At 52.8% G+C, this 12,845-nt stretch overlaps 2 protein-coding genes and 4 non-coding genes across 6 annotated transcripts; 5 read left to right on the top strand and 1 right to left on the bottom strand.

Moving 5' to 3' along the window:
- Window positions 1-62: 62 nt before the first annotated feature.
- Window positions 63-2,734, top strand: RPS8 (ribosomal protein S8). The gene is made up of 6 exons (XM_037149556.2): window positions 63-153; window positions 561-667; window positions 1,168-1,267; window positions 1,591-1,766; window positions 1,997-2,126; window positions 2,558-2,734. Exons 1-6 carry the CDS (start codon window positions 150-152, stop codon window positions 2,665-2,667), a joined length of 627 nt encoding a protein of 208 aa, XP_037005451.2. The 5' UTR covers window positions 63-149; the 3' UTR covers window positions 2,668-2,734.
- On the top strand, window positions 393-473 carry LOC119052549 (small nucleolar RNA SNORD55/SNORD39). The gene has a single exon (XR_005083145.1). It is a non-coding gene; the product is annotated as a small nucleolar RNA SNORD55/SNORD39 (small nucleolar RNA).
- On the top strand, window positions 981-1,088 carry LOC119052557 (small nucleolar RNA SNORD46). The gene has a single exon (XR_005083153.1). It is a non-coding gene; the product is annotated as a small nucleolar RNA SNORD46 (small nucleolar RNA).
- On the top strand, window positions 1,826-1,894 carry LOC119052556 (small nucleolar RNA SNORD38). The gene has a single exon (XR_005083152.1). It is a non-coding gene; the product is annotated as a small nucleolar RNA SNORD38 (small nucleolar RNA).
- LOC119052555 (small nucleolar RNA SNORD38) lies at window positions 2,364-2,432 on the top strand. Its single transcript, XR_005083151.2, has one exon. It is a non-coding gene; the product is annotated as a small nucleolar RNA SNORD38 (small nucleolar RNA).
- A 1,864-nt stretch (window positions 2,735-4,598) lies between the features above and the next one.
- Window positions 4,599-9,936, bottom strand: BEST4 (bestrophin 4). The gene is given in 7 exon segments (XM_053660679.1): window positions 4,599-4,925; window positions 5,035-5,122; window positions 5,221-5,461; window positions 6,204-6,409; window positions 6,500-6,573; window positions 6,575-6,720; window positions 9,843-9,936. Coding segments are annotated over 7 exon segments (1,176 nt in total).
- Window positions 9,937-12,845: the final 2,909 nt, after the last annotated feature.

The raw sequence follows: 12,845 nt of genomic DNA, 5'->3' as shown, positions 1-12,845 counted from the left end.
CCGCAAACTCTAGTCACTGTAAGCGTCTCAACGCCGTGGTCGCAAAAAACGTCGTAACTGAACGGCACTTTCAACGTGTAGGGCGGGACTGCGTTTTACAAACGGGACCGTGACGCCCTGCGTTCTTTCTTTCCAGCCGGCGCCAAGCCATGGGTGAGTTTCGCTTTGTGTTGGGGCCATGGTAGAGAAGCGAGCTCAATCCGGCACCATCGTGCCTCGCAGCCAAGTTAGCAGAGTCAGCGCCCCGATCCTCAGCAACGAACAGCCATGAGAATGGTTGTGCTTGCGTTTGAGCTGCCGAGGCTGGCGCTGGAGCCCGTAGGAGGGCCCGAGCCGGGACGGCCGGCGTCACCAACATGGCTGCCGTGTTAAAGGGCGCGGGCTGGCCAGCACGCGTATGATGACACCCTTAGTACTGCTGCAAACCCCCGAGTGCTCAGTGGGGAGGCCAACCTTGGAGAACTGAGCGTGCGGCCAGTCCAGCGCCGGGGTCTGGACCTGGTAAGGGCCGCCCCCCTCGTCCCAGTGGTTAAAGCCTCGGTCCCTGATCCCTCATACAGGCATCTCTCGGGACAACTGGCACAAGCGCCGCAAGACCGGGGGCAAGAGGAAGCCCTACCACAAGAAGCGAAAATATGAGCTGGGGCGCCCTGCAGCCAACACTAAGGTGCGTGCGGGTGCTTCACCCTCCGGAGGTTCCCCCTGCCACTGGTCTCCGTGGTGCTGCTCTGCGCGTGGCTGTTGAATCTCTGCGGGGTTCAGGGATGTTCGGGGACTGAGTCGCCTCTTCCCGATCCCCTCCCCGGCGAGTACTAAAGAGACTGCGGGGAGACGTGCTGTGTGTGTTGGGATTGAAGGGCGTCTGGAGGGCGTGGGGTCCGCAAATTATAGGCAGAAATCTGGGGTCTTTGGTGGGTGAACACTTGATTTATAGTGTTTGAAACCAAGTTTTGTTTAGTGTCCGTCCCCCTCTTGGAGGTAACCAGAATGATGAAAAAAACATCCTTAGGCGTGCGTGGTGTGGCCGTCTTGGTCACCTATGTGCCACGTGCCAATGCTAGGACTTGTCATAGTTACACTGACTGTTTCCTCCACCTAGCCCAGGTTCCCTTTTCTCTTGTGGTACTCTCCCTCATAACCTAGTTCCTCTCTCCTTGTGTTTCCTAGATTGGCCCCCGGCGCATACACACAGTTCGGGTGCGAGGAGGCAACAAGAAGTACCGAGCCTTGAGGCTGGACGTGGGCAACTTCTCCTGGGGCTCAGAGTGTGCGTGAGGCCCCCGTGGCAGTGGGTGGGAACTCAGCACCTAAACCCTGTTGAGTTTCAGTAAGGGCTTTTGGCAGGAAGGTTCATGGTCTCCACTGAGAAACTGAAGCTTCTTCAAACAACCTGAAGGTTGTAACCAGGGAAAGGGGCTGAATCTAGAGATGGTGAATGTGTGGCTGTCAGCCACCTCTGGAAAGATGAGGTGATGCCCTGTGGCTGGGTAAAGGCTTAGAGGAGGCCCTGTTACGGTTAGTGTGGTGGGGTGAAGGCCAGGCCAGTTGGCCTCTGGTTCAGACCGCTTGATTCTGAATTTCTGTGAACAGGTTGTACGCGCAAAACAAGGATTATTGATGTCGTCTACAATGCATCCAACAACGAACTGGTCCGAACCAAGACCCTAGTAAAGAACTGCATCGTGCTCATTGACAGCACACCATACCGACAGTGGTACGAGTCCCACTATGCACTGCCCCTGGGCCGCAAGAAGGGGGCCAAGCTGGTGCGTATTTGGGGAGACTCCCTGTAGAGGTTGGGGGGAGGCCAACCTGATTCCAGCCTTCTTGTGATGAAATTCTGTCCAGTTCTGCTACTGAAGGGAGAGAGATGAAAGCCTTTAGTGCTGAGGAAGGCAGCAGGAGTTGGGATGTGCAGGGTTTGAGGCTGTGGTGCTATTCCTTCCTAAGCTAGGATTTGAGGGCTCCCAGCTAACCATCTGTCTCCTTTATTCAGACTCCTGAAGAGGAAGAGATTTTAAACAAAAAACGATCAAAGAAAATTCAGAAGAAGTATGATGAAAGGAAAAAGAACGCCAAAATCAGCAGTCTTCTGGAGGAGCAGTTCCAGCAGGGCAAGCTTCTTGGTGAGATGGCTGTTGGGTTGGGGGGTGGGGAGGTGACACGGTACAGTGTGCCCTCTACATTTTACCCGTACTTCGTCCCTGCGACCCCCAGCCATGTGACAGCTTAGTGATACCAGTATACAAATTCACATCTACGTTAGGTCAGCCCATCAGTGTGAAGCTAGAATATGGATAATGGGCATCTGCCTGAGTTTCTGCAGCAGTATTTTGAGAGGTTGGTGTGTAGGCTGGGGGCTGTCTCGGTGATGAAAACTTGGTCCAGTTCTGCTACTGATTCAAAGTGACGATAAAGTATATCTGAGGAGACAACAGGTTTCATACCTGCCCCCAGGGTGCCCTGAACCAGTGAGGTTTGGTTTTTTTAAGGGCACATGGGTATGGGTAGGGCTGGATTATTATTGTTTTGCTAAGGACCCTATACTCTCTTGCAGCATGCATCGCTTCAAGACCAGGCCAGTGTGGCCGAGCAGATGGCTACGTGCTAGAAGGCAAGGAGCTGGAGTTCTATCTGAGGAAAATTAAGGCCAGGAAAGGGAAATAAATCCTGTTCCATTTAAAAAAAAAAAAACCAAACACCAGATTCCTCTAATAAAGGTGCTCTGTGTTGTGTTGTCTGTGTTGTGTGAATGCTTGATCAGTGTGCTGCAGAGGACCCTCCTTCCCGAAGGTCCGGCCCATTGTTAGGTAGGCTGTGCCTTAATATACCGGATTTTGCCGTGTATATCGCACACCTTTTTGCCCAAATTTTTGAGGGAAAAGTAAGAATATGTATTACATGTGGGTCGTTTACTGGTACCTAAAATTTCTTGTATGTTTTGTAGTTATGTTACATAAAATTTCTCGTACCATAATATCTTCAAAGATCCTAAAATTCCTTTGTGACACAAAAAACGCGTAAATAACTGAACAAAATTTAAAATGAAGGGTTTGTCTCCCTGAAAGTTTGGGCCAAAAACGTAGGTGCACGTTACATGGAGTGTGATAAGGTACTAGGTGGACCATTTCTCACCCCAAAGTGGGGGCAGGGATGTGGCATGTAGGCCAAGCAGATGGTATTGGGGGTCCCAGTGTTGGGGTGTTGAATGGACCTTGACCAAAGTAATGTTGCATCTAAAGTTGGTCCTTTTAGCCAGGTCTGCTGTGGTTCAGCGGGTTGGGCATTGTCTTGCAGATCCAAAAGGTCGGGAGCTTTATTCCAGGTCTGGGTACCTGCCTGGGCTGCAGGAGAGGTGCTATTGTCCACATGCAGATTTGGCCCCTTGAAAGGCTTTGAAATGCCCAATACCCCGTGCTCACCCAGCAGAGGAACCAGTATCATAATCCAGTCCACTGACAAATGCCAGCGGCTGCACTCAGCCTCCACCTAACCACTCCTGCCTTCCGAGTCCTGGCATTTGTCATCCTTTCACCTTATGTTCATTTTTGACATTCACCAATTTCTTTAGTGGAGACTGAGCTCAGAAGACAGGGCCCTTAGAGGTGCTCAGTTCAGCAATGGGTCCATCTAGTGCCCTGACCTATTTTTCAGAAGGTTCTCTTCCCACCAGCACTGTATCCCACCACGGATTCGGACTGCAGCCTTCAGCCCTTCTCATCCATACCCCATGCCGTGTGGGGTTGGAGGGAGTGAAAAAGTCTAGCCTGGGTGGGGTGTGGCTAACTGCCCTCACATCCCAGTTTAATCAGCGTCCAGGCGGGTTCCCAGACCCTTATCTCACCATCTGGGACACCAATTCAACTGTAAACAATTGTGACTGTGCAAGTAATATATTCTCGTTATAAGTAAAAAACCGAATATTACACATAAAACTGTCCACACGCACACTTTGATCCCTCTTCCCGAGTAAGGTTATCAGGATAAGGTATATTCTGAACCCCTTATGTATGATTCAAACTGTGATCCTTGAGCTCCAGTCCAGACCTAACGAATCAGAAACCCTGGCGTGGCACCTAGAACTTGACAAGCCTTCAGTAATGCCCATGGCTCCCTCCAGTCTGCGGACAGGCCTAGCCCTCCACCGCCGAGTAAATGACCCGCACCGGGGCCGCAGTCCTCTACCTCACCCCATGTCCTCTTCCAGCCTCACTTCCCCAAACCATTTTACCTTCTCCCGCCAAGGCGGATACATTCCCAGCCTTGGCTCAGGCCTTCCCGCCATCTTCCTTTTTCAAATCCGTCCCTTAACGGCTCGTAGCAAACAGGAAGTGCCGCTCTACTGCAGCGGGGACGCTGGACAGGCACTGCCCACGAAGCGGCCCGCGAGGGGCGGGAGCAGGTGGGATCGGGGCTGGGAGAGGCAGGCAGGACAGCCTGGCCTGGCTGCCTCTGCTCAGGGCCCCTGGGCCTGGTCCCTGAACCCGCCACCTCCTGGTGGTCGCTGCCCTCCTCGGCCGGGAGTGCAGCAGACAAGGGGTCCGGGGAGGTCCTCGCGAGCCGCCGAAGTTCTGGAGGCTGACGTCGGGGTCAGGACGCTACGCAGCTGGGACCCTCAAAGCCAAGCCAGGGGGTGCATCCGCGTGCGGGATCTGGCGGGGGTCGCCGCCCACGCTCCGGGTGGCAGAGCCGGACAAACGGGCTTCCGGGCGGGTCTGCCAGGTGCTCCAGTTCTCCAGAGGGAGGGTGGGAGGGACGGAGTCATTGGCTTTCCGAAGAGTGGGCGGGGACCTGTGGATCGCTTGCTGGTTCAAGTCCTGCCTCCTCCAGCGACGGCCACTCACAGCAATTTGAAAGTGGATCCTAGGAAGAAAGGCCTCACCGATTGGGCCATGCGCCGAGCCTCCTTCCCTGTACAGGTCCTTCTGTGTAGGAGGCAGTTTCAACCACAGGGAGCAGGGACACTTGGAGTGGGCCGTGAGTCACAGAGATCCTCTCCCCCACGATGGGGCGCTGCCCCAGGCCCCTGCTCACCTGCAAGTTGCGGTCAATGAGCTGATCGGTTTCAGATTCATCGTCATCCTCATCAAAGAGGTTGATGATCTGTTCAGCGACCAGCAGGCTGTAAGACAGTCTTCTCCCCTATTCTCTGTCCCCAAAGTTGGGATGGGCCCTGGGTGCATGTCTCTGCAGAGCACGCTGGCATAACTAACTACGTGCCCACCAGCATAGAGGAAGAACTGCAGCAAAGTGATGAGAGACACACACATGTCCAGGTGTCGGAGCACTGGCCCTGGCTCCTGGCCAGGCTCCAGAGGCTCCCAAGGTTTGGCAGGGCCTGCCTCTGACTCCACAAACTGGCGGCCCACCAGGGAGAGGGCAAAGAAGGAGTATATTTCTGTGGTTACCACCTGGAGAAGGGGAACCCTGGCTGAGTGGGAGAGAAATGCAATCCCCGCCCCTCATGGTCTGTGGAGGGGTGTGGGGGGGTCTCACAGACAATGAAAACATGTAGCAAGATGCAGCAGCACCAGAGAGAATGGGGTCCCCTTCATGGGTGTCTAGGGAGGCTTCGAGGATGAGCCCTTGGCTGTTGGGTGCCTCACTAGACTGACCTGCCCCAGGGCAGGTACCATCTCTGATTCTTCTCAGTGTCTCACGGGGACTGGGAGGTGAGAGGCAGTCACTTGGGGGCAGACAAGAGGGGTGCTGGGCTCGGCTCCGTGCTTGTTCAGCTCCCGGTGGAAGAGCAGGAAGAGAAAGTCAGTGAAAGTGAAGAATGGACGATGGACGATGGGAAAGAACAGGGGAGCCCAGCACAAACAAGGCCTGGCCTGGCCTGGAGGCTCATTCTGTTCTCAGAGGTGTAACCAGGCTGGGATGCCTGTGATGGAAAGCAGTTTAGCAAAATAACTGTAAGTGCAGAACCTGGAGCCAGAATGTTTGAGAATGACTTCCAGCTTCCCTAATTATCTGTGTGACTTGGGCAAATTTTTTTTCCACTCTGTGCCTCAGTTTCCTCATTCTTAAAAGGGGAGTGGTAATAATAGTGCCCATCTCAAGGATTGCGAGGGTTAAATGTGTTAATAATAACACAGTGCTTCCAACAACATGCAGTACATCGTTGGTACCATGTAAGTGTTAAGGATTAAAATTATGATTCCAGTTTGCAAAGCTAGGGGAAGGAAGGCAGATGGGCCTGCTCCTGGGCCGACTCACTCCCAGGAGCAGGCAGAGAGCGGTGCCATCACGGATTTGCCCATCCTTCTAGGCCCCGGATGCCAGGTTGGTGAGCCAGGTATGGGGGACCCAATACTTGTTGAAGTCAGATTTCAGGCTCTCAAACTTTTTCCTCGCTTCCTGAGACGAGGAACTTGCAGAGATAAAGCAAGTGGGGAACAGACTCTGCCTGTAAAAGCTGGGGCCCTGGAGCTCCCCCTGGGGGTCAGACCTCCCCTCCCTCGAGGCATGTGAGGCACCTGCACCCACCACCATTCACTCCATGGTGGGGAAACACTTGAGCACCTGGGTGCTGGCAGAGTGCAGCAGGAGCACTGCTGCTGGGGGGGTGGGCGGCACAGCAGACAAGGGTGTGGCGAGGCTGGCAGCCACGCTGGTCCAGGCTGTGCACCGTGGCCGAGATGATGCCCATCAGCTGGTCAGGCAGTGGGATGTTTGTATACTGCACCCACCAGCAGTTTGCCACCAAGGTATAGGAACCTGCTTGCCCCCAAGGGTAGGGGGGATGGGAAGGGGAGATGGAAGGCCTGGGAGTCAGTGCACTCTGCCACTCAGCCGGAGCGCCAGGTCCAGGCCACGGTGAACCAAGGCAGAGGGAAGGACACATTTAGCTCCAGTGCCCTGACTCGCTGTCAGGAAGATAACCCCTTCTTATGGACCCAGTATGATATACAAAGAGGAAGGAATGCAACTCTTCTCAGGTAGAGAAGTGGTCATTCAAAGTCGAGTAAGGGTGGACTCTGAGCCTTGCTTCCATGAGGATGAGGCTGAGGTGTCATCTCTTTCCAGCTCCCCTCCAGTACCCAGAGGTTGGTGACACCAGCCAGCAGGTGGCTTGGGCCTTGTCTAGGGTGAGGGTCCAGCAAGTGGTAGGCGAGTCCTAGCCCCAGGAAGTCCTGGACTTGACACGCAACTCCCATCCCCTCTGGGCCTGTCTGCCCTGGCTGACCTCCAGGCTGTGCGGCTGGAGTAATTCTGACCCACAGAGCTATCAGCCAAACCCACAGGTCAGGGAAGACAGTAGGGATGATACCAGGAAGAACTAAAGGGAGCCTTATCTGGGACCAAGGATAAGGGGATGAGGTCTGCAGAGTGGTTGCATTATCAGGCCACCCGAGCATGCACATGCCTTGTTCCTGGGTCAGCAGTAGCCTGGGGAAAGGTCAGGTGCAGGCCTGGGTTAGAGGGAGGTGGGCAGCCTAGTCTCCCACAGACCAACCCTGAGACCTCGCCCTGGCACCGGTGGGCGATGCTGAGCAGAGCACACAGGACGACGAGGAGTAGGAACTCCTTGCAGAGGAGCTTGTAGGTGACTACCCTCCAGTGGAGAAGCAGCCAAGAGAAGCCTCCGAAGCGGGCCTCTGCCTCATTGGGGGTGTATGAAACTGTTGTGGCACCGGGGGCCTGGGGAAGGAGGTCACAAGAGCTGCCCCTCTTCCCCAGTAAGCCTTTTCTTTTTTTAAAAGGGTTTTTTTGTTTGTTTGTTTTAGCCCTGGCTGGTGTAGCTCAATGGACTGAGCTCAAGCTTCGAAGCAAAGAGTTGCTGCTTTGATTCCCAGTCAGGGCACATGCCTAGGTTGTGGGCCAGATCCCCCATGAGGGCCATGTGAGAGGCAACCACGCATTGATATTTCCCTCCTTCTCTTTCTCCCTCTCTTCCCCTCTCTCTAAAAAATAAATTAAAAAAATAAAATTTAAAAAAGGGCTTTTTTTTTAGTAAAAAACATCAGTTTGTTGTTCCACTTACTTAAGCATTCATTCGTTGATTCTTGTATGTTCCTGACCCACACACGATATCAAACCTGAAACCTTGGCACATTGGGATGATGGTCTAACCAGCTGAGCCACCCGGCCAGGGCCTCAAGCCTTCTTCTTCGCTTGCCTTCTCATCACCAAGCTTAGTGCCCCAGGCAACCTCCCTTCAGCTCCGTTCATCCACACCCAGCCTTCAGCCCATGTCCTGTCAGTAGATGAGGTGGGACGAAGCTGCAGAGCAGACCCAGCACACCCCCATTCCCTCCAGAACTCAGCGGTGCGGGGGTCATGCCAGGATGGGGTGGCAAGCTGAGACCTAGGCCCTTTTGTACATGAGGCTTCCCCAGGCCCCTCTTCCCCTTGTAGGGCTAGGAAGAACCAGAGCTTGAACCACTAAAAACAGGAGATTCAACTCTAGCCCCGACCCACCACTATCTCTGGGGGTCTTGTTCTCGAAGCCGATAGCTCGTCTCCAGTGGCCTAGGACATCCTCACCCCCACCCCGCACCTGCCTGCCTACCTGCTCTGGGCAGCAGCCTGCATTGAGGAAGAATCCCTGGGCTGGCCTTCACCCTCCCCCTCAACATACAGACACACACTTAAGTACCTGCTGGGCCCACTGAATTTGACTGGACTGAGCTGATCATTGGTGGATTCAGGCTGTCGCCCAGCTTCCCCTGGCCCTAGGAACTAGATGTGTCTGGCTAGATATGTCTGCAGGGCTGGGCTGGCCTGTGAGGGATGGAAGTGCCATCTGAATTGACTCCACAGCTCACATGGGTGACACCTTGTCCTTGAAGTCAGGTTGACAGGGATTACTGTCCCACACTGGTCCAGGTGAGAAAACAGACACATGATAAATTGTTGCAATCATAACAGCTGCTGATCACAGAGCCCTGACTAAGTGACAAGTACTGTGCCAGGGGTGTCACTACGTCATCCTCTCGTAGACTCCTTACAGCAACTGCATGAGGCAGGAATCATCCCCATTCCGTAGATGAGGCTCCAGGAGGAGCCTGACTTGCCCCAAGTCATGCAGTGCTGGGACATGCTGGAGGCAAAATTCAAAGCTGGAGTGGATGGATTTCAAAGGCTGGAATTCGCCCATCTGGGCCTAAACGAGGGTTTGCACCCTGGGGCCAGGGTCCTGTCACCAGCCTCACTGCCAGGCTTCTAGCCCGCAATCTGGGGGAGCCTGGCCTGGCCCTTCCCTGTTCCCATTCCATGGGGCTGATGAGGCCGCAGATCTGGGACTTGGGCCTGGGGATGCAGCCCCTCCAGCCATGTGCAGCATCCTGATTCCTAGGGTGCCCAGGAGCTTCAGTGGCATTTCTGCTATCAGGCTTCAGCTTCTTCATCTTTCAAACAGAGGAAATAATGCCCAAGGCACCAGCTCTGATGTCCACCCAGTGCCAAGGTCACCCACAAAACCCCAAGAGTAATGGTCCTGCTTCTGACCTGTTTGGGGAGCTCCTTTTCCCACACTGTGAGCTGGTTCCCACACACGAGAATTTCCTAAAGAGAGCCCCAGCTTGGAAGTTAGACATACCTGGGTTTAAATTCTAGCTCTCTGTAACCTTATGCAAGTTGCCTAATCTCTCTGAATCTTAGTTTCCTTCTCTGCAAAACAGGATCAATAGCACCTTCCTCACAGGGCAACTGGGAGTATTCAAGGGAAGGATGCCCAGACAGAGCGCAGAGCCCTGCAGACATTTGGCCCAGGCTACTATCAGCTGCTATGGCCGTGAAAAGCCAAATCCCTTTGGTTCCACCTGCGAGTCCACTGTCGAATCCCATAACCAGGTAATCCTTCAGAGAAGAGATGGAACTTTTCCCTGAAGTCTCACCAGCCTGTCCCAAGCCAAACAGTGTCAGGATCTCGTTTTTAAGCTGTATGCACGAAGCTCTCTGAGACGCCCCGGTGTTATCTTCATCCTGCATCACCAGCTTCTGGTCCAGCTCCTTTTCACGGTTTTTTCCTTCACCATCCAGCTCAGAGCATACTCTGGGAAGCCTGCTATGACCTTCCCCAGGGTGCTCCTCAAAACCCTCTAGGTTTCCTCTCTCCTCTCGAAGCAGGTAACCCTACTGGGCTGCCATCTGTCTGCTGGGAGATCTCCCCTCCGGCCCTCGAGATCCTGGAAGACAAGATTGGGTCTGATTGATCTTGATAAAGCTGGAGAGGACTTGAACCCGGGCCGGTTTTCCTTTGTTTTTGTTTTTATGTTTTGTCCCTTTTAACCTTAACGACATCTGGTCCCTTCCTTCTTTTCCATAAAGGATTTCTTGGATGAGCAAGGTCTAGAAACCTGATGGCCTGATAAGTCGTGTCCTCCTTCCAGGGCCCAAGTGGGAAGTTGATATGAGGAAAGAGGAAGACTGGACCTGGGGAGAACGAGACACCAGCTCCAGGTCTTCTGGCCATCATGGACACGCAGCCCTTTCTGCAGCTCTGATCTGGGGCTTTCCTATAGCATTCTGAGCTGTTTAAGTAACTCCTTAAAGAGTTGTACCTGGGAAGCCAGGCTCTGGGACTGGAGGAGCTCAGGGGCTCCTCCCTGACTGCGGTCCTTGAGGTCAACCCAGCTGGCTGCATTTTGATCCTCCACCGCCATCCCCATCTATGACCCTCACACTTCTGCCTGTTACCAACTCTGAATCACTGGGCTGTGATTCCCCACAGAGCTTCCAGGAGGGGCTCAGGACCTGAAGCCTCTGCCAGAGGAAGGGATTGGTCCCCAGGGCTTATCCAGCCCTTTCCTCCTGAGTCCGCTAACCTCCCTTCCCAGCTGCTGACAGGTCCACTTTGGTTTATGGTCCAGGAGGGGAACCACTCCACCGTAAATCATCTGACCCACCCCTCTTTGTCTTCCTCCAGCTCTTGCCTCTCCTCTTGCCTGGCTCTGTCCCTTCTGCTCCTATCAACCCGTGCGCCTCTCTCCCCGCTCCTCACAGCCCAGAGCTGGATTTATGGCTTGGCAGATTACAGCATGGAGTCTGGGGCCAGACTGGTCAGTTTCAAACCCAGACCCCACTGTGAGCTACTTTTGTGACCTTGGGCAAACCATTTAACCTCCTGGGACCTAATTTCTCCATGGGGAAATGGGAATGATAATACCTACCTCATAGAATTGTTGCAAATGTTAAACAAATTAATATTTACAAAGTGCTCGGAATAGCGAAGCGCATGGTAAGTCTAATGCTACTGAGGCTATAAGCATCTCCCTTCTCTCTGGTACGGCGTTAGCACGTCCACCTCGGCACCTACCAAGGTCTCTATTGCTGAGTCCAATAGCCCTTCCTGAGTCCTAGCCTTACTTGGCATCTCTTATTCTTTAAACAACAACAACAACAAAAATTAAAACATTTTATTTATTTAGAGAGAGGGAAAGGGAGGAAGATAAGAGAAACATTAATGTGTGAGAGATACATCATTAGGTTGCCTCTCGCTGGCCCCCAACTGGGGAATTGGCTCACAATCCAAGCATGTGCCCTGACTAAGAATCAAACCTGCAACCTTTTGGTTCACAGGCTGTCGTTCAATCCACTGAGCCACACCAGTCAGGGGAAAAAAAGAATTTTTTTGTATTGATTTGAGAGAGAGGGAAACATTAGTTTTTGTTGTTCCACTTAGTTAAGCATTCATTGGTTGATTCTTACATGTGCCCTGACTGGGGATCGAACTTATAACCTCGACATATCAGGAGGGCACTCTCACCAACTGAGTTACCCTGCCAGGGCTTGCATCTCTCATTCTTGAAAGATTCCCTTGGCTTCCTCAACCTGACATTATGAAGAGATTCTTGATTCTGAGCTGCCAAGTGAGCCAGGAGTGTGGACATGTGCTCACTAGGAGCAGCGGGCCTGACAGCACCCTCTGGGGGATGGAGGTACAGAGAGCTCAGTAAAACCTCAGCAGGGACAGGGGCTGTGAGTCCCATGGGGAGAAGAAAGAGCATTAGTAAGAGAGACGTGGATACACAGAGTGCTGTAGGAGGACGGATGCAAGGACAGAGAACCAGTAACCCCTAGAAAACTCAGCGAATGGCACATAGTCGAGTCAGTTTCCTCATCTGTGAAGTAAAGATAATAATCACACCCACATCATAAGGCTACTGTGAGCAGTCAGTGAGATAAATGCTCAGCCCTAGTGCACGGCAGGAGCGTACAGTCCATTAATGGTAGCCTGTGTCACACTGAAGGCAGGGGCAGAGCAGACTGCCAGGCCCTTCGGTTACCGCATCTAGGAGGACCTCCTCCTGCTGTCTTGGCTCCCAGAGAGGACTCAGGAACCTTGTTAACCTCCCAGGGGGAGGCGGCAGTGAAGGGTAACAGAATGTGCCTGAATAATAGAACACCCCCAATATGCCCTTTTTTGACATGTTTCAAGAGCTGTAGGCTCTTGAAAAACAGCAACTGCAGAAAGAGGCTTTTCTTGAGTTTCCCTTGTCTGCCTAAAGACAGATCCTCCAAAAGGAACTCCACTGTCATAAATCTGCCTCCTGGGAGCGTCATCGCATATCACAGGAGACAGAAAAATCTTATCACATCTAGACAAACTCCTCTGTCACAAGCTATCTCCCATCCATTCTCCTTTGGGCCCACTCATTTTTCCTAGAAATCACTTACTCTACCCTAAGGGGCTTACGTTCTCCTTCCCTTTTCCTTAAGATGATGTTTAAACCTGAATTCTAAGCCACACAGGAGAATTGTTCATTTTTCCCTGGGTCCCTCCCATGTATATATATAAATTATCCATGTAAATAAACTTGTTTTCCTGTGAAAATAACACTTTTCACAGCCTACAATTACCTTATTTATATATCTGTCTGTTGTATATTTCCATCAAG

This window comes from Artibeus jamaicensis, unplaced genomic scaffold, assembly GCF_021234435.1.
Source record: "Artibeus jamaicensis isolate MK-2021 breed Jamaican fruit bat unplaced genomic scaffold, CSHL_Jam_final scaffold_847, whole genome shotgun sequence".
Classification (NCBI taxonomy): Eukaryota; Metazoa; Chordata; class Mammalia; order Chiroptera; family Phyllostomidae; genus Artibeus; species Artibeus jamaicensis.
Note: the sequence above shows the minus strand (reverse complement) of the source record. Positions and strands in the feature narration are given on the sequence as shown.